Genomic DNA, 25,458 nt, shown 5'->3' on the forward strand with positions numbered 1-25,458 from the left:
TGCAGAAGAAAAATTTTATCTCTGGGTGGTGGGCTTTTATTGGGCTGGTAGTAGCCTAGTGGGTAACACACTCGCTTATGAACCAGAAGACCCAGGTTCAAATGCCACTTACTACCATCGTGTCCCTGAGCAAGTGGGGCAGTAGCGGCCTAAGGAAGCGGCCCTGTAATCAGAAGGTTGCCGGTTTGAATCCCGATCCGCCAAGGTGCCACTGAGCAAAGCACCGTCCCCACACACTGCTCCCCGGGCGCCTGTCATGGTGCCCACTGCTCACTCAGGGTGACGGCTTAAATGCAGAGGACAAATTTCACTGTGTGCTGTTCTGCTGTGTATCACAAGTGACAATCACTTCACTTTCACTTAACCCTGAGTGTCTCCCTCTAACTACTGATTGTAAGTCGCTCTGGATAAGGGCGTCTGTTGTAAATGTAAATGCTGTAGCCAAAAATCCTTTAAATGGAGAAGCGTAATGAAACCTTTGTCAGAAATGTCCAGAACGACTGCAGCGGGACCCAAAAGGGCCCCAGCGTCCCATAAATCGCAGCGGCAGATGCCTGGCGTGACATTAACGCAGAAGCAATCAGCCTTAAGGTCACCCTGCCGAGGGACCGCAGGCCACTAGAGGTCCCAGCAGCGGGGAAACCCAACACCCCCCGGGGACGCGCAGCAGCTCCCCGTTACGCAGCGCGCACCTGCGCCGCCGCACCGCGAACATGCAGATCCGGGCGCACGATGGCGGGCCGGCAGAAGAGGGTCCTGTTCTCCGCGGCCGGGGCGCTGAGCTTCGCCTGCGCGCTGCTGGCGGCGGCCGCCGTGGGCACGCAGTCCTGGGTGAAGGGGACGGTCCTGTGCAAGACCGGCGCGCAGCTGGTGAACGCCAGCGAGCCGGAGCTGGAGAAGTTCATCGGCCGGGTGAGCTACGGGCTCTTCCACGGCCAGCGCGTCAAGCAGTGCGGACTGGGCGGGAGGCCGTTCCGCTTCTCGTGTGAGTAGGAAACGCTCCAGGGACGCCGGGGCGTCCGCTACTGCGCGCCAGGCGTCTCCGTTTCGTGAACGATATAAAAATATATAGATATGATCGAGTTGCCAGGTCTTCCGCCGTTTCTGCGAGGTTTTCCCCCCAGATGGTTTAAATTGGACGGACCTGGCAACTTCGTCCAGGTACAGTTCCCGTTTGCGGTTTCGGGTTCCCGGTTCTTGATGCTTCTGTCCAGGAATGGCGCTTCGTGCACGAATAACAACACGATGAAGCAGTTGGATCATATTTAAAAAAAAACAAACTGTCTTACATGCGCTTTTGAAGGCAAATGACTTGACTGCCGTTACGCGAAGACGATCTGTTAGATAAAAAAAGCCGAGACAGTTGCAGATTGGGTTTCCTTATACAGTGTCAGGATAAAGCTTCATGTTTATTCAATTATTAAATTCTTATCCAGATTCTGTAGATAATTTAATGACGGGGTGCAGATGACAGTTCCGCCCTGTTCCTGGAAGCTTTTTAGAACCACTGGGGACGAATAAAATAAAAACCCAGAAGGGTGAAAGTCCTGAAGTGGACCTCAGTGTAAAGTCCTGAGCACTAATGAGTCCAGCTATGAAAGGAGAATGGTGTCCGCTCCGCTTGGCCTCCACGTGTCGTGCGGCGAAGGGGCCGACTGTTGGCAGGCCATTAATGGCGGTCCTCATCCCGCTGGCAGGATGCATTCATGGCTTTTGTTGTATTGCACACAATGTCGTCATTGCTGCGTGCAATCTTTCACTAATTGATGCGATGAAAAAAAGCTCATTAAAGGCTGTACAATCGTGCGCTAATGAGCAGTGGTGGCCTAGCGGTTAAGGAAGCGGCCCCGCAATCCGAAGGTTGCCGGTTCGAATCCAGATCCACCGAGGTGCCACTAAGGTGCCACTGAGCAAAACTCACACTGCTCCCTGGGCTCCTGTCACCAAAAGTGATGGTTAAATGCAGAGGACACGTTTCACTGTGTGCTGTGCTGCAGTGTATCACAGTATCGCTCACTTAATTTTCACTTCAAATGCTGCAGCTGCACAGGGGACAACACATGGCCGTGACCTTTCTGGACACATCTAATAAAACAGATTTGCATGCCGGATATGTTGCAGTGTTGTTGCTTTTTGTCGATGAATTGCGTGTGTCTCTCTGCACAGTTTTTCCCGACCTGCTTGAAGCGATCCCGGTCAGCCTCCACGTGAGCGTGATCTTCTTCTGCGGCGTGCTCATCCTCTTCTCCTGCGTCTGCACGGCCTTCTCCATGTACAACGCCTTCGGCAGCCCCTACGAGACGCTGCACGGCCCCCTCGGGCTGTACCTGTGGAACGCGATCTGCTGTAGGCATTGTCCCTCGCTCTCTCGCACACTCGCCGTTCCGTCATCACCCCTTATTTTTTTAAAGAGCGGTGAAATATTTAAAATGTCCTCCTTCTGCCACGATGGAAAATGGCCTCGGAGAGAAGTGACAGGTTTGTTAAAAAAACCCAGACTTCCCCAATCCAGTGTCGGATGTCCGTTATTCAGCCGCTCCTGGACACTCGGGGCTCACTGGGCCACCTGAACCCTCCCCATGAGCGCGCGTAATTGCTCCAAGACAGGAGCGTCTATGAACAGACGAAGATCATTTACCGTACAGTAGGTGTTCCTTTCACCATCGCCGTAGTCACACAGTCACCACTGCGGCTCGTTTAACGGCACTTGACTGGCTCAGGGTGTGTAGTAGCCTAGTGGGTAACACACTCGCCGATGAACCAGGAGACCCAGGTTCAAATCCCACTTACTACCATCATGTCCCTGAGCAAGACACTTAACCCTGAATTGCTCCCTGTAACTACTGATTTTAAGTCGCTCTGGATAAGGGCGTCTGGTAAATGCTGTAAATGTAAATGTGCAGCTCTGTTGGGTTTATTATACCCAAAAGAAGGTAAATTTAAAGACCCGAGCGTAGGTAGGTTTTGAGCTTTGTTGTCCAGTGGTCCGTCCCGTGATGGAAACGTGTGTTGAGACCAGCCGTTCACTCCACTCTCCTCCCAGGTTTCTGCAGCTGCCTGGTCATGATCCTGTTCGCCTCGGAGGTGAGGATCCATCGCCTGTCGGAGAGGATCGCCAACTACAACGAGGCCAGCTTCCTCTACAAGACGCACGCGGAGAAGTTCGACCGCTCCTTCTGGCTCATCTTCCTCACCTTCCTTGTGCACGGCCTCAACGTCCTGCTCATCCGCCTGGCCGGAATCCAGTTCCCCTTCCAGGAGGCCAAAGAGTCCGACGTGAACACGGGGGCGGCGGACCTCATGTACTGAGCGGACGCCCCCCCTCGACGACATCGGAACCGCGGCCATTAGCGCGTCTCCGTTGTTCAGGTGTCTTCACTACTGAAAAGGGGAGGAACATCCGAGCCTCTTAAGCCTGGTCTTTCCTTTCAGAAAATGCAAAACATGGATGCACTTCCTGGGCTTGGCTTTCTTCTTGGCAGAAGATTGTGTGGCTCGGGTATTTTCATGGTTAAAAGGCCTCGCCTGCTGGGCTACAGACAGGATTTTTGTTAGAAATTATTGAAAATTATCGAATTGAAAAATCACCACGTGCCAATGACCAATTGAAACAATGAAAAGATTTTTGTACAATTTTGATGGGTGATTTTAGACTTTGTATACGTTTTGTTGGTTTTTAGGTTTCAATCTATTGTATCTACAGAAATGAATGAGTTCTAAGCAACAGCAGTAGCATTGAGACAGAAATTGTTATGTGTGTTAAAGTTGAAATATTACATAATGCAATGCTTAGAAGGCTGAATTCACACTTTTCAATAGATTGTTGTCATGGTGATGTAGTCAGGACACCTGGATGCTCCTCCCACAAACACAACGCTGACCATCACCCCCTAATTAATATTCAGGATAAAGTTTTATATACGCTTGCATTTAAACGCCTTCCTTCATTTGCGCTGCCTGGACTGACTAGGGAACAGCAGGTACGTTACTAACATCTAACATGGGTTTAAGTCTCAATAAATGTATTTAACATATAAATTGCATGTTATTATTTTAGATCAGGGGTCGGCAGCCTTTAACAGTCAAAGAGCCATTTGGACCCGGTTTCCACAAAAGAGAAAGCAACAGGAGCTGCTTGATTCTTTTCAGCAGTGTAAAATAAAGATAACACTGCATATATTATTTTTACTTTCATGCTATGTATAAAAAAAATAGTCAATATGTTGCCTGTGAAATTTAGAAAATATTTCTTTGAATCTTCAAAATTCAAACTACATAAAAATATAATACACTTAACTGAGGATTTCTTTTCCGAAGCCACCGGGAGCCACAGCACACGGATGAAAGAGCCGCGGGTTGCCGACCCCTGTTTTAGATGATGTATTAGATTGAAGTATTTAATCAAGTAAACCCGCAGGGCTTTGCCTGCAATCCTGAATGGGGAGGGATGGAATGAATCAGATTTGTGGAATAATTTGTGGAATTCGTGAGAAATGCGTTGTACTTTAGTGCTTGTGTATAGACTTGAGTTTGCCCTGCATAAAATCCCCTTTTTTGCTAAGATTGTGTAATTCCCAGAGAAGGTATTCAGATCTTCCAGATCTGTCAAAACGTGACCCCTGTGTTTTTGTACTCAGTTGCTGTCAAGGTGCACCTTGATTTATCATTTCCTGGCTATTAATAAAGTTTGTAGAGTACGAGAATAAAGTTAATAATGTTTATGTCGTGTAGATTCCACTCCCACGACGTGTTACACTGGTGAAGCGACAATCGGATCTGATTCCGGTCAGAGAATCAGGAGCCTGGAGGCCAGCTTATCAATTATCTTATTTATTAACGAAGTATGTGTGTGTGTGTGTGTGTGTGTGTGGTCTACAAGAAACAGAGAAAGCATACATAAGCAAACACTCCACAGAACATATGATACACAACACTGATTAATAACACTGCTTACACTAATCTAACATGAAACAGACAATACAGTCCTACATAAGCAGCTAACCAGCACTAGAACATATTCCCTAGAATATAAATACAGGCAGCTAAAACAAACAGGAACATTATTGAACCCCGTTAGCTTAGCGCTAATAGCAGGCGGAAATTAGCATAAGTATTAAATAATTCCCAAACATTACAAACTCTCTCTCTGCATATAAAACAGTGTGAAAGGATAAACAATCGAACACATGAGCATGAACAACGCTCATCAGCACTTACTTTCAGTCATGAACGCACACATTTACATGTGAAAAATAAGCGTGGCTCATTAGGTGTCACACTCTAACCGGACCAGATAGAAACAACTAACCAAATCTGGTTCCGCCCTAAGTCTTTCTGACACAGCCGCCCCCAATTGTCCTCTAGGAGAATTGTACCTCATCCAGAAAGACTATCCAAACTGCGATCATCCTCGCTGAGCTGGGGAAGGCGAATCAGTCGAGTGACTGGGCGCTTGAAGATCTTACCATGTGCTTCAACGGTAGCAGTACGCACTCGGCCGTCTGGACCAGGAAAGGTCTCAGTCACAGTCCCTACAGGCCATAGTGACGTGATGTCTCGGGTCGAGGACAATTGGATGAATCATGTCGACTTCCAAGTCAGAGACACGTCGAAGTCTCCCTCCAACCCTGATCAGTCCAACAGCCTCATCGTATTCTGGTGCCAAAGCACTCAACCGACTGTCTGGTGCTACAGATCGGTTGGCCTTGAGGGCCTTGAACTCATGTGGGAATGATTCCTCTTGAGCTCGTGCTAAGAGGCTCCTCTCAGCAGCAATGTAGTCGGCCGCCTCGTACGTACTGTCGCTGGAGGGAACAGCCGCCTCGTGTGGTGCCTTCACTGTGGCATGGATGAGCTCTCGCCAAGTTGGGTACTGCTCAAGGTCCTGGGCTGAAGTATTCACTACTGAAGTAGCTCCGACAAAGGAACCTTTCCGAAGCTCACCTAGGTCTGGTTCGGGACATGTGCTGGGCATAGTAGGCCACTGGGCAGGTGACTGCAGTAAGAATTTGGGACCCGATCTCCACTGATGAGGCTGCACTAACGCCTGTAATGGTAACCCCCTAGTGATGTGGTCTGCCGGATTGTGGGCTGAATTCACGTACCTCCAGCTCGCCACGTCGGTTAGGCTCTGGATTTCTGCTACCCGCGTCCCCACAAAGACCTTGTAGCGGCAGGACTCCGAACCTAGCCAATGCAGCACAGTAGTGGAGTCTGACCAACAGACGACCTGTCTTATAGGAATTGTCAGCTCGGTCTGGATCACTTTAGCTAGCTGAGCTCCGGTTAGTGCTGCACTCAGCTCCAGGCGGGGCATGGAGAGACACTTCTTGGGTGCAACACGAGACCTGGCTAAGATAAAGGCTATGTGTACATTAGAGTCATCGTCCAGGGTGCGTAGATAGGCAACTGAACCATAAGCTCTCTCCGACGCGTCACAGAAGATATGGAGTTCTCTCACAGCTGTGTGGGTATCTGCACAGGCTGGCGCATATGGTCGTGGAAACTGTACCTGAGTGAGGTACTTGAGTTCACTGACCCATGTGAGCCATTGGTCTCGCAAAGTCTGCGGCTTGATCAGGTCATCCCATCCCTGCTCTTGCTTCCAGAGGTCTTGGATAAGGACCTTAGCCCTGGTAGTGAATGGCACGATGAAACCCAGCGGGTCATACTGGCTGGCCAGGGTCTTATACAGGTTCCTCATGGTAGGCTGAAGATTCTCTGGGGTGCGATGCTTAAAGCTTAGTGTGTCACTGATGCAGTTCCACTGCAAGCCAAGCGTTGGCTCTTGGATGTCGGAGGTGCTCCGTGACAGCCATAACTCGCTACTAGGAGACCTGGCCTCCGGTGGGAGATGTTTGATGACTGAAGGTAAACTACTCGCCCACTGTCTGATTTCAAATCCTCCCTCAGCCAGGAGCTGTCTCAGGCCGTCCACCACAACCTTGGCTTCATCTGGATCTGGGGTGCTGTAAAGGCAGTTGTCGACATAGAAGGCCTGGGTGACTACCTCAGCAATGCCAGCAGTGTCGGATTTCAGATGTTCAACGTGGTGCTGTAGTGCATATATTGCGCAGCATGGACTGCATGTTGTCCCAAACGGGAGTACCTGCCATTCATAGATGGTCGGCTCTTCGTCCCTGTGCATATTTCTCCACAGAAAACGCAGAATTGGTCGGTCTTGTGGTAACAAGCGCACTTGATGAAACATGCCCTTTATGTCGCCGCTGACAGCAACTGTATGCTGACGAAACCTCATGAGGACACCAAGCAAGGAGGGCCCTAAGGACGGACCAGGCTGCAATTGTTCATTAAGTGATTGGCCATGGTACTGAAAGGAACAGTTGAAGACTATCCTGTTCTTGCCATTGTGTTGAACCATATGGTGGGGAATGTACCACGATTCAGCAGTCTTACGTGCTTCCTCTGGTGAGACTTTAGCTACGTATCCTGCTTCCTCCAGCTTGAGAATTTCAGAGCAGTAATCCTTGGCCTTAAGTGGATCCCGATCGAGCTGGCGTTCTATTCGGCGGAGACTCGGTAACACAGCTTCTTCTGGTGCATGAAGGATACTGATAGGAGTGCGACGAAGCAGCGGGGTTGCATAGCGCTGTCTGCCATCCACACTGACTTGAGTAGTGGTGGTTTGCAACAAGTTGTAAGCTTGCTGGTCTAGCTTTGATCGGGTTACTTCTTTCGCACAGAAAGGCACTGTATCCATCTGCCATAAGCGTTGTACGTGCTGGAGTAGCTCAACATCAGCTGAGGCCGTGGTAATATGCAGGCACTGCTGATGTCCACTACATGGGCTCTGAATGGGGATCATTGGACCTTGGAGTGACCAGCCTAATCGAGTGCAGACTGCTATAGGCCCTCCGGTTGGACCTTGGCGAATGGGCTCAATGGGAGAAAGTAGATGTGGCATGTCCGATCCAATGAGGAGCAACGGTTGCACATGCTCTACCGGAAGCAGTGGAAGACCGCTTAGATGATGATAGGCTCTCTGGAGAGCTGCGACAGGATAGTCATGTTTGGCTAGGCTTAACTCTTGGGCTGTGAAAGCATTTGAAACTTTATGCTTCTCAGTAGGCCTGGATATAGGTGAGACCTCAAAGGAGACCGTCCGGCCATGTAGCTGCTTCACCTTCTGGTGGACTGTCTGAAGAGGGAGAGTCTCAGGAGTTCCACTGATCCTGAGGTCCTGTACGACAGGTGAGAGAACAATAGTTCTTTCTGAGCCATCATCTAGGATAGCATAGGCCTCCATAGACCGGTGGCCGTTGTGGATGAGAACCTTCACAACCTTAAGCATGACTCTCTGGGACCGGTTCGGGCGGTCAAGGTAGACCTTAGAGTCTGGTGAACTCACCATGAGAACTGTGTTTGAACTATCGTGAAAGGCATGGTGCAGTACAGTAAGGTGCACCTCTTTACAAATCTTGCAGGGCCGTCTGAGGTTGCAGCTTTCGATCGAATGGCTACGCCCGCACCTCTGGCACCGTTTACAGTCATTAATCCAGGCAATGACTTGTCTTGTGTTGAGTTTCTTGAAATTCTCACAGTAATTGAGGTAGTGATCTCTGCTATCGCAGTAAGGACAGTAAGGCTTGGGTTTGGGGGTGATCCTGCTATGAGTAGGCTCAGCTGGAGTAGCCTCCTTAACTGTGAACAAGACAGGTGTTGAGCGCTCTTTGTGGTATGGGCCCTTCCGCTCATTCTTGGTGAATTTAGGAGGGTCACCTGAGGAGAGTGCTGTGGCACAACTGGCTATACGCTTGACCTGTGACTTAATTTGTAGCCAGGCAGCTAGGTCAGGAAGTGTGTAAGTTCTGTTTGTACCAGACTGCAGGATGCCTCGGTTGATACAGAATTCAACAAAACTGTCTCTGTATGAAGGTGGCAGTTTGCAGAGCAGCCTGTCCACGTGAGAGCCGCACATGAGCTCATAACCATTTTGACCTTCAAGAGTCTGCAGCATGCCCACTAGTGACTGAACTGACAAAGCGAAGGAGTCAAAGGCATTTGTGTCGCCCATTCTGAGAGCTGGAGTGTTCAGGATGGCACCCAGCTCTGATTGGACAGCTGTCGTGGTTGGCCATATTTGTCTTGCAGTGCTTGGAGTGCAGCAGTATATGGGCTTGAATCGTACATGTAAGCCTTTGCCAATTGAACAGCACTAGGAAGTTTCAGGTGACTAAGTAACACCTGATATTTGTATTGCTCACTGAGGTGACTATGGCCATTTAACAGATTGTCTAGTGCCATTTTCAGGAGAGTAAACTCACTTTCACGGCCGCTCTCAAACACTGGCAGTGTGGGCCTTGGGATGCCATATGCTGAGGCCAGTAGTAGCTCTGTTCCGGGTTGTGGTGGTAAGCCAGATTGGGGAACCGCTACTGTTGGGTACATCGGGATATGGTGATTTGTGTCATTTAGTGCTGTGTTCCTCTGCTGAGGGTCTGATATGGGTAGCACTAAATGATTAGGTGATGGCTGCCAGGTGGCAGCATGTAATGCTGGGTTAAAGGGAGAAGGTACCTCACATGGCTGCGTGCTGATGGGTACAGGGTGCTGCGCTGCTAAGCTGTGACAGGGTTGTGACCTCACCTCAGCCCTGGAAGGAATTACTGCTGTTGTTGCTGTATGTGGATCCAGAGATGATGATGGTGTCTGATTCATTGTGCTGGAAACTACAAATGGAACTTGTACAGGTGCAGCTGAAGATAGCGCCATTGTATTCACAGTGGTTGACGTCATAGCTGTGGTAACTGTGAGTGGCGGTGGCACTGCAGCCAGTGTATTGAGGTGTGTCCTAACCGGACTCTGTGGTGTAGGTGTTACTGTCCCGAGTGGTGCACCGGTAGGAAAATGTGGGTTGAAGCCTGCTGCTGGTGATGATGGGGGTTCCAGTGTATCTGCACTGGGGTCTGCTGATAGCATTGAGGTTACAAGTTTGGCAATCTGAAGATCAGTCTCTGCTTGCTTCAAGCGACGATTTCTCTCCAGTCGTTTAGTTAAGGCCTCTCTGGCCTGCAGTGCCTCCTCTTGAGCCTGCTGCGCTGCTTTCACTTGGGCCTGCAGCTGTTGGTGTTGTAATTCGGCCAGTAGGTCATCTTCCATCTCCTGACGGAGGTTCTGGAGTTGATGCTGTTTAATATTTTCCTCCAGGAATGCAGCTTGTACAGCGGACAATGATTGAGCTGGATAGAACCCAGTAGAGCAAGAGGTCTTCCTTGTTGATCGTGAACTAGAGGTGCGTGCACTGTGAGATGTTTTCCTCGTGTTGCTTCCTTGTGTGTCATTAGAACAGGTGGAAGGCGTTGGAGGGCGAGCATCTGAGGGACAGTAACTAACCTCATATTCTGCTAAGTGGAGGGGGAGACGACTCACTCTGGTGGGTCTGGTCGGTGCATCTGTCGCTGCGTGATCCATATTGTCCTTTATTGCTTCATCCGGCTCGAAGGACCATCAAATGTCGTGTAGATTCCACTCCCACGACGTGTTACACTGGTGAAGCGACAATCGGATCTGATTCCGGTCAGAGAATCAGGAGCCTGGAGGCCAGCTTATCAATTATCTTATTTATTAACGAAGTATGTGTGTGTGTGTGTGTGTGGTCTACAAGAAACAGAGAAAGCATACATAAGCAAACACTCCACAGAACATATGATACACAACACTGATTAATAACACTGCTTACACTAATCTAACATGAAACAGACAATACAGTCCTACATAAGCAGCTAACCAGCACTAGAACATATTCCCTAGAATATAAATACAGGCAGCTAAAACAAACAGGAACATTATTGAACCCCGTTAGCTTAGCGCTAATAGCAGGCGGAAATTAGCATAAGTATTAAATAATTCCCAAACATTACAAACTCTCTCTCTGCATATAAAACAGTGTGAAAGGATAAACAATCGAACACATGAGCATGAACAACGCTCATCAGCACTTACTTTCAGTCATGAACGCACACATTTACATGTGAAAAATAAGCGTGGCTCATTAGGTGTCACACTCTAACCGGACCAGATAGAAACAACTAACCAAATCTGGTTCCGCCCTAAGTCTTTCTGACAGTTTAAATGTCCAAACCAGTCACATTTTAATATATCTTCCCTTGAGACAACACTGAAGATAGGCAGGTAGGTAGGTAGAACTTTATTAATTCCTGAGGAAGGTCGGTCTGGGAAATATAGTTTCCAGCAGCAGTACGCTGGCATAGAGTCTAAAGAGGAAATGATAATTACACAAGATATATTAAAAATATTTTTAAAAAAATAGCAGCAATCACACAGATCAAATAATAATTGTGTGGTAGTAGCCTAGTGGGCAACACGCTCGCCTATGAACCAGAAGACCCAGGTTCAAATCCCACTTACTACCATTGTGTCCCTGAGCAAGACACTTAACCCTGAGTGTCTCCAGGGGGGGACTGTCCCTGTAACTACTGATTGTACGTCGCACTGGATAAGGGCGTCTGATAAATGCTGTAAATGTAAATGTAAATGTAATTGCACAGTCAGTAATTATCAGGGACGCGGGACAGGGACTGATTGTCTAGTTTGTTTAATTAATTGTTCCTGCCTCCTCCCCCTCCTGCTCTGTCCATCTGTTCCCCCTCCTGATGGCATTTGGGACAGGTCTGCTGGTTCTGGACTTGAGGTGAAGTATCCTGAACTAGTTGTGGACTTGGTCTGGGCTTTGAAATCTACCACCACTTCCTCGGCCTTTGAGGTGTTGAGCTGTGGGGGTGACACTCCCCACGATGGGTGTGATATGATACTTTGATAGAATGTAAATTTGTCACCGTACAGTTTGTATAACAGTGTAGGGGGTGTTCTCACTTCTGTTCCCAGCAGTTTAGACATTAATGTCTGTGTGTTTAGTGTTTTTGAGGGGACAGTAAATTTACACCGTTATACAAGCTGGACTCTGACTACTTCGCATCGCGTTAAAGTGTCATATCCTCAGTGATGATTTACAAAAATGTGAGGGGTGTCCTAACGTTCACTGTATAAGATATAAGAAACTACATGTGGTCACAAGATCACACGTTTTTATTAGTATTTTAAATAGTTTATTCAATGGCTTTAAATTGGGAATGACAATATGAATGAAATCAACAGTGGTGGGAAAAGTATATGTTTAATGGTAATTTAATTGTAATACAAATGATTAATTATTAGCATTTTAAACGCTGAGACAGCGTAACATGCAGGTTTAGTACTGCAGGTAGTGAGTACTGTACGAACTGTGAATCAGGGCAGCTCTGTCACGCCGTACACATTGGTGCTTAAACGGGCGGTTTTTGGGCTTCCTCTGGTGGTTTGCCAAGACATTTTCATATTTTTTTTTAGCAGCGGATGCATTTAAATGTGTTTTGGTTATTATTTTGAATATACCGTGTGTTTGACTGCTGTACTGACAGTGGATGAAAATTATTGGCCCGCGATGCTGTACGGTTCGTAATGGCGCAGTACATGAAGAGCCACAGAGGGTGCACACCATCTGATACCGCAGAATCTGTGAACGGGACATAGGACAGGGCAAATCAACCTGGGTTTGGTTGAGGTGTTTCTGCGTGCTGATTGGTCAGAGCATCTGGTTTACATTTACATTTACAGCATTTACCAGACGCCCTTATCCAGAGCAACTTACAATCAGTAGTGACAGGGACAGTCTCCCTGGAGCAACTTAGGGGTTAAGTGTCTTGCTCAGGGACATCTCCATGTGTCATCTGTTTGAAGGGCCCTGAAGTACAGTTGTAAAAAGCCTGACTTTCTCTGTGTGCTACAAGCACTAGACTAAGAGGGAAAGGAAATGTGAGGGGATAAATAAGTGGGTTTCAAACACAATTGGCAGACTCGCGGCTGAGAATTGCAAAACAAATTGACATTTCACAAAAAAATTGACATTCAATAAAACAAATTCACAAGAAGCGAACCGTACGGAAAGAATAGGTACTATAGACCAGAAGTTTGCGTTTGCTGTCTGGCCATTTACGGTGCGACCCGACCCTGAATATTTACATTTACAGCATTTACCAGACGCCCTTATCCAGAGCGACTTTCAATCAGTAGTTACAGGGACAGTCCCCCCCTGGAGACACTCAGGGCATCTACCACCCTCTACATGAATAAACATGTAGAGATTGAGCTGGTAGAGAAGATTTACAGCTCTACCCTATACCTCCTGGCATCTACAGTATATCTCCTGGCGTCCACGGCATCCGCCGCAGCATCAGTGTGCTGCGTTTTCGGTGTGCCGGCCTTGTTAAACTGGAGCGCCACGAGTGGGGGGGGGTTGTGTTACACGCTCAGTCACCCGCAGGCGCGTGTCACTTGCAGATGGGAGACGAGGCCGGCAGCGCAGGACACGCCAGTGCAGAGCTGGACGACATCCTGCAGCAGATCGCAGACTTGGACCGGTGGAGGGAGATCTTCAACGCCCGCGGGTCTGTCGCACGCTGCCACTCAGCCGCCATCACACCCTCATGACATTCGCCAGAGCAAATTCTGACGTGACCTTGCTTTCTTTCCTGCAGTCTGGAATTAAAGGGCATAATTAAGGTAAATCTGGTGGTTTTTATGGCATTAGTTCTTACAACAGAAGCCAGAACATTCTTTCTTGGTGGCACTTTTCGTATAAATTCGTGTAACGGAGTCTCATTTCCATTTAGTCGTGGATTAGAGGCGTGTGTGTCTGTGCTTTATTCCTGGATCCCTCCGGGACAACTTCAAGAAGGTGTGTGTGCGGATGTGTATTCCACCCCACTCCTCCCACCTCCACTGTGTGTGTGTGTGTGTGTGTGTGTGTGTGTGTGTGTGAGTGTGTGTGTGGGTGTGTGTGTTCTGAGCTCCACCTGTCAGACTGAGAGGTAGAGTGTCACTCAGGTGCCTTTAGATCATGAAATGGATGATTGTGAGCACATGTTGAGCTACATTGAGCTGCTTCAGGAGGAGGTGACCCGGAACCAGAATGTGAGTGTTTTAATGCTGCAGATCAGACCAGTTTGGATAATTTACCGGCATAAAAAATAGTTTTTAAAACCTGTCCTGCTCTCTCTCTCTCTCTCTCTCTCGTCTCTTCCAGAGGCCTCCGGACAGGGGGAAACCGGAGGAGGACGATGACGGTTCCAGACCGCCCTCTTCCTCCCAGCCCGCCCATGGACTTGTCAGCCAGCCGACGGTCCCGTACTCCATCCCCCGATCGCTGGCCGTATCCCCCGGCTCGGGGGGTCTCCCCATCTCTCCCGACACCGCCACGGTGAGTCGGGCAACACGAGCCCGTCACCCAATACGGGCGACTCTAAACTGTGTGCGCACATGCCCCACCAGAGCCGACATCATACAGACCCGGTCATTAATTCATGAGTCTCTGAAGCAGTGCGCTGCTCTAATGCGTTTTAATAACAGAAATACAGTCGAGTTTGCGTTGCTGCTTCAGAGTGTGTTATGCTTCCATTGCCGTTTTTTGCTATGCTATTCCAATGCATTTTTCTATTCCTTTGCACAATTCTCGCGGTAAGTGTGACTGATAATGTTGTGGAACAGAGCTGAGCTTTATTCCATACAGACTGACGAGGCGGTATTCCGATCAGGTTGCTTTTGTTTCTGGTCAAAAGGAAATCAGATACGCTGGGCTGCTTGTCCCTGCCATTGTTGACAATCCTTTCCGCCACGCCCTCTGTTTAATCTGTTCGTTTAATATTATTAAGTCGTTTTTTCACGGAATAATCATGATATTTGTTTCCCGGTCCTCAGAGTGTGAGGAGGATTCTGTTTGGGAACACCTTTTACATTTTCAACTACGAGTGGAAGAAGTCCTGCTTCAAGTTCAGAGAGCCATTTTCGGACCTGTCTTATGGCCTGGAGGCAGAGCGGGTGAGTGCTGGGGTCACGGGGGTCACGGATCACTGCACACATCTTAAAACGGCCACGTTCACACGAACAGTCGATAAGTGCATCGCTGCTTCTGATGTCTAACCCATAAAAGACTTTACAGGAAAATGGTGATGCGGACCAAACCATACTAACCACTACAGTGATGCGGCCCGGTTGCAGTCTTTTGTTTTTAGACCTGCACGCCTCTGCGATATCTGTAAAGAAGCAGCTCTTTTATGCTGCTCAGCTGAAATATACCGTCTCTGCACTTAGTTGTGGACAGGATTACATCTTACTGGAAGCTCGGAGTGGAACTCTCCTGTAAATGGCCGCCGGTTGGAGTTAAGCACAGGCCACTTGACCTGCCAGAGGGAAGGTGTCGGCTTCTTTCCATCAGCTGCTTGTCTTTTGACTCGTGGTTTAATGCATGGGCGTGCTGAGCCAGTCAAACTCAGCCACTAACCGGTGAGGAGTTAAGAGGCGGGTTTCATTTGGCGTCTCCTGCTCCTCTGCTGCTGGTTTGGCACCACAGGAAAAACGGGCAGGTTGCGTTAACGTTTATTAATCTCCCGCTTGTCTCTGGAGCGTCTTCAGTCTCTCATTACAGTTTCAGTTCCCCTAGAGCGACACGTTCAGAACATTAATCACGAACTCTGTGGATTTAACTGATTTATGTAATTAAACTAGTTAACCACTGGGCTGCTTCATTTTTTTTAAAAGTTAAGTGATTGTCACTTGTGATACACAGCAGCACAGCACACGGTGCACACAGTGAAATGTGCCCTCTGCATGTAACCCATCACCATTGGTGAGTAGTGGGCAGCCATGACAGGCGCCCGGGGAGCAGTGTCTGGGGACGGTGCTTTGCTCAGTGGCACCTCAGTGGCACCTTGGCGGATCGGGATTCGAACTGGCGACCCTCTGATTACGGGGCCGCTTCCTTAACCGCTAGGCCACCACTACCTCAATCTTGTTGGGTGTGTCAGAGTGTTCGAGTGGGGCAGTGGGTGGCCTAGCGGGCAAGAAAATCCCAAAGCGCCAAAGGTCTTCTCGATCAAAGTCCCGTCCCTACACACTGCTCCCCGGGGCGCCTGTCATGGCTGCCCGTAACACCCAAGGGTTAAACACAGAGGACACATTTCACTGTGTCACTGTGTTCTGTGCTATGCATCACAATGACAAAAACTATTTACTTTCAGAGGACACCTGGATTCCGTCCTCAGTCCTGTCCTTGATGTATATTTAAGTCTTCATGGCTGTTTGACTTGTGAGTTTCGGATCTTTAGCGGATTTTGGACGTTTGAGATGGGCTATGCCTGCAGGGGGGATGTCGTGCCATTCAGATGGCGGTTCAAGCCAACATCATCAAATACCTGCTCTTCAAGCGACAGGCCGACCCTGATTGCTGTGGCATGCGGAGGTGAGAGTTTAATTTTTGTTTGTTACCTAAGAGTCCATCACATGTATCTGTGTGAGCATTTCATATGTGTGTGTGTGTGTGTGTGCTTTTCACATGTGTCTGTGTGAGCATTTCATATGTGTGTGTGTGTGCTTTTCACCTGTATCTGTGTGAGCATTTCCTATGTGTGTGTGTGTGCTTTTCACCTGTATCTGTGTGAGCATTTCATATGTGTGTGCGCGAGTTTTCAGTAGTATAAATGCATGCTTGTCAGTTTCATATGTGAATGTGTGTGTGTTTCACATGTGTTTGTGTAACAAAAGTCTGAAATATTTCCTAAACGGCCCCTCATACATAACAAAAGAAAAAACAAGACAAAAACATACTAAGACGAAACAGACAAATTTCACAAGCATTTTATTAACAAAAAAACAAGTAAATAAAGAAGAAATACTTACGAATCGAATTACAACGAATAACAACAAACAAAACGGGGAAAAAAATAGAAAAACAAACAAAGACCGAAAAGCAGGCAGACACAACAATTTGCGTCGCCACCTAGGGGAAGCGCAGGGGAAGCCGGAAGTGATGGAATCAGGAAACGCTAGGGGGGCCTGCAAACACAACACAAACACAGAACAGACACACACACCGAAAAAAAACAAAACAAGTAACAAGTAGCCTAGTGGGTAACACCCATTAACCAGAAGCCCCAGGTTCAAACCCCACTTACCACCATCATGTCCTTAATCCTGAGTGCCTCCAAGGGGGACTGTCCCTGTCACTACTGATTGTAAGGCTCTCTGGATGCCGTAATATAAATGGGGATTGTTCACCAGCCTAAAGGTCCTCATAAATAATGATTTTTAAATGGGAGGAGCCTGATGATTGACAGCTCTGACACACGCTACTTCCTCACCCTGGATTTTTTTTAAACTGCACATGTCAATACATCTTTAAACAGTCAGTAACAAATGCCGTAGAAGGAAGAAGCTGGAAATGATTTGTCTGGTTATCACAGGTTAACACGTACAGGGTAAATTTAATTTTAATTGAATATTTTCTCTATATTGCTTTTAAGTATATTACTGTACTGTCCTTTAAACTTATTATTATCATATTTGCTTACGTCATGTTCTATGAAGCACTTTAGTCTTTTTTAATGTACAGTAATGATTGTTTAATGAAACCAATGTTGTCCAGTCTGGTCCAGGCGGGACAGAAGGAACAGGAGCACGCCCTGGCCGCTGCACTGACGCACATCTTGTGGACCGCTGGTGAGGACACCTCTGCCACCGTCACCCTGGTGACCTCAGAGCGCTGCTTCACCCCCCACCTGGACTACAAACTGGACAATTTCACAGAGAGGGTACTGACTCCCAGCACTGGGTGGATCTCAGCTCTGACTTTCTTTTTATTAATTCCACCCTGCATTCCCAGCTTCAGCTTTTCGGCTTCGATAATAAGGAAGAGGCGCAGAAATTCATCTACGAGCACATCCAGTGTGTGAGTGAGACCTTCTCAGTCTCTTCATGTTCATACAACTTATAATGCCTGGTGGAACAGGGGTCTTCTCTTTTCACGCAGTTTAAAGAGGAGGGGAGCCATGGGGTTATCCTGTTCCTCTACAGCCTTGTCTTCTCCAGGACTATTGACCGGTAGGAGCCAATAAAGTCTCTGTGGGATGAAGTTTCTTCCCAGATCATCTGAACAGCAGAGTTCCAGTGGTTTTTTTACGACTTTCTGAGCCTTTAAAAGGACTATGGGGTTAAGGAAGCGGCCCCGTAACCAGAAGGTTGCCGGTTCGAATCCCGAGCCGCCAAGGTGCCACTGAGGAAAGCACCGTCCACACACACACACACACACACCTGTCATGGTGGCCACTATTCACCAAGGGTGATGGTTAAATACAGAGGACACATTTCGCTGTGTCACCATGTGCTGTAGTGTTTCACGACGAAAATCATTTCACTAAACGTGTTTGTTCTGCTATTAAGCCACATTGTACATAGTAAAGAAGGCTGTCAAAACTGATGCAAATTCACTGCAACACTAAAATAAATGAATGCTGTTAATGCAGCTACTGGGTGTTTCTAACATGCAGGGAGCGTAGGAGCCACAACCAATTAATAAGACACCCCAAATAATAGACATTATTTCTTCATTACAGGCTTAAGGAAGACCTGGACAGTACAACGACACACCTTTTACACTTTGGCCTGGGTAACTTCGTGTGTCGACAGGTAAAGTATGTAAAACACTGTTCCCGTCGTCTTTATAATGTTGATGTTGGTATGTAGAGATGTTCTAGAAGAGCTGGCTGTTCAGCGGGTATGCAACGCGAACAGGCGCTGTTAAACCTGCTGCTGACAGGACGGGCCAGTCCTAACGTGTTCAACGGCACGGCGCCCTGTGATGAGCGCGGTCGCCCCCTGGAGAAGCCCCTCCACGGGGTGCTGGCACGCAGCGACGTCGGGTACCTGCACTGGAGCCGCGAGCAGCAGGACCACGGCAAGCTGCCTGCGGTACGTGCTTCTCCTGCTCTCAGATCTGGGAGCTCCAGATGTTCAATATGCATACAGATCAACAGGTGTACTGTAAATTTTGTTTATATGACATACAAGACAAATCTTATCTATCTCTGTTTTTATTATTCTTTTAATTTATTTTAATGATTTATACCTTGCGGTTTATTGTAATAATGTGCCATGTATATTAAGTACACATGCTGGGAAGTACCTGCTGACTTATTGTCTTACACTTGTGCAGCACTTTGGTCACCAGAAGAAGTTTTAAATTTGCTTTATAAATAAATTTGATTGATTTGATTGATATAATACCTTTTATATCAAATAATACCTATTTTGTTGTCCTCCTGCATTCAGGTGGGCAGCATGCTGAAGACACCCAGGCTGCCCATCTGGCTTTGCAGCATCAACGGCACCTTCAGCGTCCTCTTCAGCCCCAACCGCTCGCTGCTCTCCGACTGGAAGATGGAGCATCTGTTCCACCTGTATTTCTACAACGGCCAGCCGGGCCAGGAAACCACAGCACAGCTGACCATAGGTACGCCAGCGGGCGGATGTTGCTGTGCATCCACGTGTTAAAGTGCTTAATCTTTATCATATCATATCAGACACCCACTCCCACCACTGGGAGGAGGACAGCAAGGATGGCGTGGAGGACCTGGAGAAGAGGTTCCCCTCTCTCGAGATGACCATCAGAACCAAATGGGCGGGGGCTGCCATCAGCTGGAACGGCACCGTGCCTTTCTACTGACAACTTGTTTGCACTGAATAAATTGCATTGTGAAAAAAAAACACCCCCTCTGGCGCCCTCCGCAACACATAGATACATAAAACATATTAACAATTCCACATTAACATATTTTACAGAAAAAGAATATTAAATAAACTGAATCTGTGACCCAAAGTGTGAATCATGTTGCATCAGAAACCCCCCAACTGGCCTCATTTGAATTTTTTATTGTGAAACAGCAGAAGGTGTATGGGACAATTACAGTACATTATGTGGTCTTTACAGATGATGATATCTCCATTTACATATTCCCCTCATGATATGTACAAGCCACTTTACAAAATGTAATACAGTTCATACAGTTTACTGCCAGGCCTCTGAGAGGCACTATTTTCATGCAAATTTAATTCTAGATCAATTAAATGAATTAAAATTAAAGTGAAGTGATTGTCACTTGTCATACACAGCAGCACAGCACACGGTGCACACAGTGAAATGTGTCCTCTGCATTTAACCATCACCCTGAGTGAGCAGTGGGTACCATGACAGGCGCCCGGGAAGCAGTGTGTGGGGACGGTGCTTCAGTGGCACCTCAGTGGCCTCAGTGCCCACTTTGCCCAGTGGCACCTTGGCGGATCCCTGCCCCTAGCAGAGATCAGGGCTCTCAAAATCGTGGCCCTTGGGATGATATTTTGATGCCCACAAAATGATATAAAAGTTTAATGTTAACACGGCCCATGAGTTTTATATTATTATTTTTATTCAGTGAAAGTTCTCGTAATATCTTTTGAGTTTTCGATTGTAAAAATGCTGAATAGAGGGTAATATGTGTTTGACTTTGGGTTCAGCATCACACGGATTGTATTTTGTTTTTCCATCATTTAAATGATCTGATTTGTTTGAACGTTGACTATCCATGCGGATGATTCGTTATCATGATGAGCCTGCAAATTAACGTTCAGATGAATCAGATGTTCCGTTGACAATGTCACCGGGAGGAGTGGACCTACAATCCCATCCCATCTGCCGTCCCACTTCGGAGCCAGGTTCCAACCTGGAGCTCACCTGCCACGGTTATTAAGTCAACAGAACATCAGTGTTGGCTACGACGTACCACTGAATCCATTATAAAAAAAATAAATTATCGCCACTAAATAACACCTACATAAATACATAATGGTGTCTCACTGTCCGACGGATAATGGAAGTATGGTACTTTCTACCACAAGTAAATGTCATGATATTCACGCAATAATAAAGGATATGAACATCAAGACTGCGACTGCTATCGAGCTGTTCATTATCCTCTGTGCAGTTGTTTCAGGTAGAAGCCATGTCCAGAAGAACAGTTCATGGTCTTTAATTTTTCATTCATATCCAGGACTGTTCATGTTCCATTGAAGTTAAATAACTGTTAGTAATGACATTTGAGAAGACTCATTTACATAACAGCATTTATTCCCTCTTTTTTTATTACGGGATTTAGATTTATATTTTAGAACATTGGTATTATGCACCAAAACCTAGGTCATAGTTAATAAACATAAATCCAAAGTACACTTTTGTATAATATTTTATTGTTGGTAGTTAAAGGCATATTTGACATCATTCTGCTTTGGGTATACACATTTACAATATAGCTTCAGCATTAGGAAGACAGATGTCATATAAAATATAACCATTTAACAATGAACTCAAACCATGAAATATAAATACAATATTAATGGAGTTACTTAAGCAAAACATACTTGACACGTCTGTTCAACGATAACAAGGTCCACCGTACTGTACAGCAATAACAAGAGTCCTTTTTTCAATTTATATCATGATACACAACAGACAATTCATACAATCCAACTATGAAAGACTCTAGAGAGGAAATGTTAAAATGCAAAATTGATGCAGGAGCTTTTTTTTTTTTTTGCAGCACCCTTACATCTGGGTCGTTTAGAATGCACGATGAAGCTCATTGGCCAATAAAGCACAGTGGTCAGAAAAAAGAATTAGGGGTGCACCGATACGTTGGCCTTCCACTGGTATCGGCTGACGTTCACCGGGGCAGACTGGGCTCGGCATCAGTTCTGTGCTTAAAAAAGAAATGGAAAAGGTAATCTTCCAATTTATAACAAAAGTGTCGTAGTTTATACAGCCAGTATTTTGGGGTTCAATAGTTGAAGGTTTACTTTTTTTTTTTTTAAATTACGAAACCAAATGACCATTATTCAAATTTTCTGTGAGGGACCAGTAGACATGTAAATGTAATGTAAATGAAGACAACCCCAGCTACACAAGATCCAATAGGTGGCAGTAGAGAGCAATGAGTGCAAAAACAAACTGAAATATTTCGTATATTATCAGATGGTTATTTTAAAAATCGTTGTCTGCCCAGAAATTCATTGACGCACCCCTAAATAACACACTATGAGATAAATACTGGAGTACATAAACATGTTTTATATCAAAATGCACTGGGCTGGTGTGGACCCCAGCTCACCGTAGCGAGTCCCTCCACAGCAACACCAGCTGGTTAAGAGTGACCACCCAGGATCTCCTCCAGGTTGATGTCCTTCATCCAGTCGTCGTTCCCCGTCCCCGACTTCAGCAGCGAGTCGATGAAGTCCGACTCGGTGTTGATGCCCGGGACCGTGTTGTCCCCTTCCGGGAGGAAGTCGAAGGTGAGCCGGCCGGGGCGGCCGCTGCCGCCGAGGGTCTGGAAGTTTCCGGGGTTGTGGTCGGAGGTGGGGAAGGAGCCTGGCAGAGGAGGCATGCGGGGCGGGCAGGGTCTGGGAGCGGACCCTGCACCTCCTACTGCAGGCCTGGGGAGCAGCAGTCCAGCATTTGGAGGCACCTGGTTGGGCGGGGCAATGGGTCTCTGGGTAAAAGTGTGGCCGCCCATATCCACCTGCGCCCCCTGGGGCGGCACGGCGCCAGGGACCCTCTTCACGTCCAGCCCCGGCTGCCTGGGGCCCGGTGTCCAACTCATACCAGCCTCCACACTGGTCATGCTACTCAACTCCTTTCCCAGCAACCCCTCCTGACCCACTGATGTCCTGCCGAAGGTCATGCCAGGGCCGTGGCTCCCCTGGAACAGGCCCTTACCGGGATGCAGGCCCATCCTGCTGCGGTTGCTGCCCTGCAGAGGCTGTCGCAGCTGGCAGGAGCCCGGGTGAGGGTCCTGGCCACTTCCAAACCTCCTGTCTATCATCTTAGCCGCCTGGCTGTTTGAGAGCTGGCAGGACATGGACCGGAGGTCACTCTGGTCCTGTCCCTTGCTTGTCAGTGGCTGAGAGGAGTTTATACCTGTAGGAACAACGTGAACTGTTAATCCGGTATAAAATAGCAAATATGAACATGTATGAATAGCATAGACCGCCTTGCATTTCCGAACGCCGTACACCAAGAGTGAGCAAACTCCGGCCCACGGGCCACATCTGGGGCGTGGGGTGGTAGTAGCCTAGTGGGTAACACACTCGCCTATGAACCAGAAGACCCAGGTTCAAATCCCACTTACTACCATTGTGTCCCTGAGCAAGACACTTAACCCTGAGTGTCTCCAGGGGGGACTGTCCCTGTAACTACTAAGTCGCTCTGGATAAGGGCGTCTGGTAAATGCTGTAAATGTAGAAACAACATTTCCTTGACAAACGTAACGTGGCGAGCAAGAACTCTCTGGAAAAACGCGATAGCTTCCCATTGATAATTTTTTTGTGATTTTGTCGTCAGCACGTTGTACAGAACAACTTATTTAATAAGAATATTTCATTGTCTCGTTTTTGTGTTTTAACACTGTAATGAGGTACACGAGCTCCGTACCTGCATACAGGTGGGACTGCTGGACTCCGCCCGCGCTCCTCGGCTGTTTGTAGTCGGGTGGCGGTCTGGTGAGGTGACGACTGAACTGGTCCTGGGCGCCTCCTGCCTTATCCTGCGGACACGAAGTCAGTCTGGTGAATGATTCAGGAGGCGGGGCTACAAAGGCTCATTCTGACCCGACTGCGAGGGGTCTGCCGTCTCCTGCCGTTCTCGTAGCAGGCCTGGTCCGACAGGGACGGCCCCCGGCGGAGGGGCGAGGAACGAGGAGCGACGCCCCACGCAATTTAGTGTTTGATGCCTTTTGACAAATCTAACACTTACATACGCACAAAATAAAGTAAAGTAAAGTAAAGTAAATTAATGTTTTGAGCGTGTTTGTGGTACAGCTGGAAGTTATTAATAAGCAGCATGTTGTTCTTTTGTTCCCAACGTATTCGGACGCTTCGTGTGCAGAGCGAGTGCGAATGAACAATGTTCCATTGTTAGGACGTGGAGTTAAAGGAATACGCACCGTGTCGGCCAGCTGCAGCTGCTGCCTCATTGGCCGCTGCAAGGCCACGCTCTTCCCCGCCGCCTTCGACTGGCTGCTGGCCTCTGCCGACGGCAGCGGCGGTTGGTTCTGAGCCGGGGCTTCCGCCGCTCTGCTGACGGACGGCAAGACCTGGAAGGCGGTTCGCAGCAGCGTCATTGGTGAAAAGCGCACCTCCGCACGCCGCCACTAGGTGGAAGGCTCGGCAAAGAGTGGCGAGGCCTGCCGTGACCGAACCCACCCCTAACCCAACATGCAGAGGGTCAGGGGCCAATCGAAGCGGACGGGATGACCGGCCGCCTGACCAGAGATAAAAATGTGAGATTTTGTAACCCGTCCCCTCCCGGAGACCAGACGCCAGCAGGAGATAAGCTCTGGAAAGCTCTCTCTCTGCTTTACTCCTTCAACCCTCGGCACGCCAAGCTCCTACTCAATCACTCCTCAGGCCCACGCAAATGTACTCCGGCAGGAAGGTCTCTAATCTCCCTCAAAGTTCCCTGAGGGTCCATGCGCAGCGTGGACCAGCGTGGACTAAACCTCAGCTGAGCGCTCTCGTCTCTCCACGCGCCTCGAGGTGCCCAGCTGCAAATGGCACTTGGCTGCCATCTGTTATTTTTATTTCTTTTATTTTTTTATTTCTGAGGAAACCGTTCATTACTGGGGTGTTAAACGAGGTCCGCGCTGACACTTCATGGCAGGTCCCCGTCGCAGAACTCCCTGACTTGTACGCTGCAGTTGCACCCATTTTAAAGCCAGCGCCTCACTGCCTTTCGCTATAATCTTCACGCATGCGTGTACCGTACGAAACGTGTGTGGACTTGACTTTAACCACAATTAAACATTTATGCAATATAAAAAAAACTACTATTTCTCAGCAAACCTGCATATTGAAACCTGCCTGGCGACACATGCGAATACGGGTCATTGCATAAGTGACAAACGTCTGAATTTCAACTCGAGCGAATGCTACAGAGACTTTTTTTTGATAAAGAATTAAGTCGCAGCTTCATTGTATTTTTGTGGCCTGCGTCCTTGCAGACTTCTGGGCAGGTTACCCACGTGCCACCACTGCGGAGCTGGGTCCCTGCCGCCTGCCGTCACAGTCGAACCCCGCTCATGACCCATCTAGGGTGAGATAAGCCAGCGGCGATCGCCCAGGGAGGGCACAGGGACCGAATGAATCGAGTATTTAGAAGACCTCCGTGATTAGAGGAGCACGGTTTCTTTCCAATACAGAACAACAGTTGGGTTGTTTGGACGCGTATTAGGCGCCGTATAATCCATACAACACAATGGAACACGAATCATTACAATAGCGGTTTCCAAAAGGCCCTTCGACGGCAGATGCCCGTCTTCACGTTACTCTTCAGAGTTGGAATTCACATCGCTCCAGCATAGCCCCCCCAGAGGCCTACACCAACAGTATGGACTGGTCACATACAGGAAGGCTGTGCTTCCTGCGTGGACTAAGGTCCTTTGGGGTCTGTAACGTCACGCTACGGATGTTCTATGACTCCATAGTGGCCAGTGCCATCTGTGCTGTGGTGTGCTGGGGGACCAGCATGAA

The 25,458-nt window shown here is 48.0% G+C and overlaps 3 protein-coding genes across 8 annotated transcripts in view; 2 read left to right on the forward strand and 1 right to left on the reverse strand.

The window, feature by feature from the left end:
- The first annotated feature begins 707 nt into the window (after positions 1-707).
- Positions 708-4,725, forward strand: clrn1 (clarin 1). The gene is made up of 3 exons (XM_029000170.1): positions 708-985; positions 2,167-2,346; positions 3,044-4,725. Exons 1-3 carry the CDS (start codon positions 733-735, stop codon positions 3,307-3,309), a joined length of 699 nt encoding a protein of 232 aa, XP_028856003.1. The 5' UTR covers positions 708-732; the 3' UTR covers positions 3,310-4,725.
- On the forward strand, positions 3,717-19,992 carry mindy4b (MINDY family member 4B). Of its 2 annotated transcripts, XM_029000165.1 has the most exons (13): positions 3,717-3,980; positions 13,357-13,463; positions 13,554-13,578; positions 14,102-14,275; positions 14,773-14,892; positions 16,215-16,312; positions 17,495-17,660; positions 17,732-17,797; positions 17,879-17,949; positions 18,462-18,534; positions 18,640-18,816; positions 19,177-19,357; positions 19,428-19,992. In XM_029000165.1, exons 1-13 carry the CDS (start codon positions 3,753-3,755, stop codon positions 19,568-19,570), a joined length of 1,629 nt encoding a protein of 542 aa, XP_028855998.1. In that variant the 5' UTR covers positions 3,717-3,752; the 3' UTR covers positions 19,571-19,992. The 2 variants fall into 2 exon arrangements, with proteins under 2 accessions (XP_028855998.1, XP_028855999.1); XM_029000166.1 differs by lacking the exons at positions 3,717-3,980; positions 13,357-13,463; positions 13,554-13,578 and adding an exon at positions 13,601-13,989.
- Positions 19,993-21,104: 1,112 nt separating this feature from the next.
- The window catches only part of maml2 (mastermind like transcriptional coactivator 2), a 32,442-nt gene continuing 28,088 nt past the window's right edge, over positions 21,105-25,458 (reverse strand). For 2 of the 5 annotated variants that reach the window (XM_029001714.1, XM_029001718.1), the window contains 3 exons: positions 23,874-24,023; positions 23,363-23,474; positions 21,105-22,849 (listed from right to left, as the gene is read on the reverse strand). In XM_029001714.1, coding sequence (XP_028857547.1) covers positions 22,077-22,849; positions 23,363-23,474; positions 23,874-24,023 — 1,035 coding nt within the window. In that variant the 3' untranslated portion in view covers positions 21,105-22,076. The remainder of the gene's footprint in view (positions 22,850-23,362; positions 23,475-23,873; positions 24,024-25,458) is intronic. The other 3 variants (XM_029001716.1, XM_029001715.1, XM_029001717.1) reach the window with 3 other exon arrangements.

The sequence above is a fragment of the Denticeps clupeoides genome, chromosome 13 (assembly GCF_900700375.1).
Source record: "Denticeps clupeoides chromosome 13, fDenClu1.1, whole genome shotgun sequence".
NCBI lineage: Eukaryota > Metazoa > Chordata > Actinopteri > Clupeiformes > Denticipitidae > Denticeps > Denticeps clupeoides.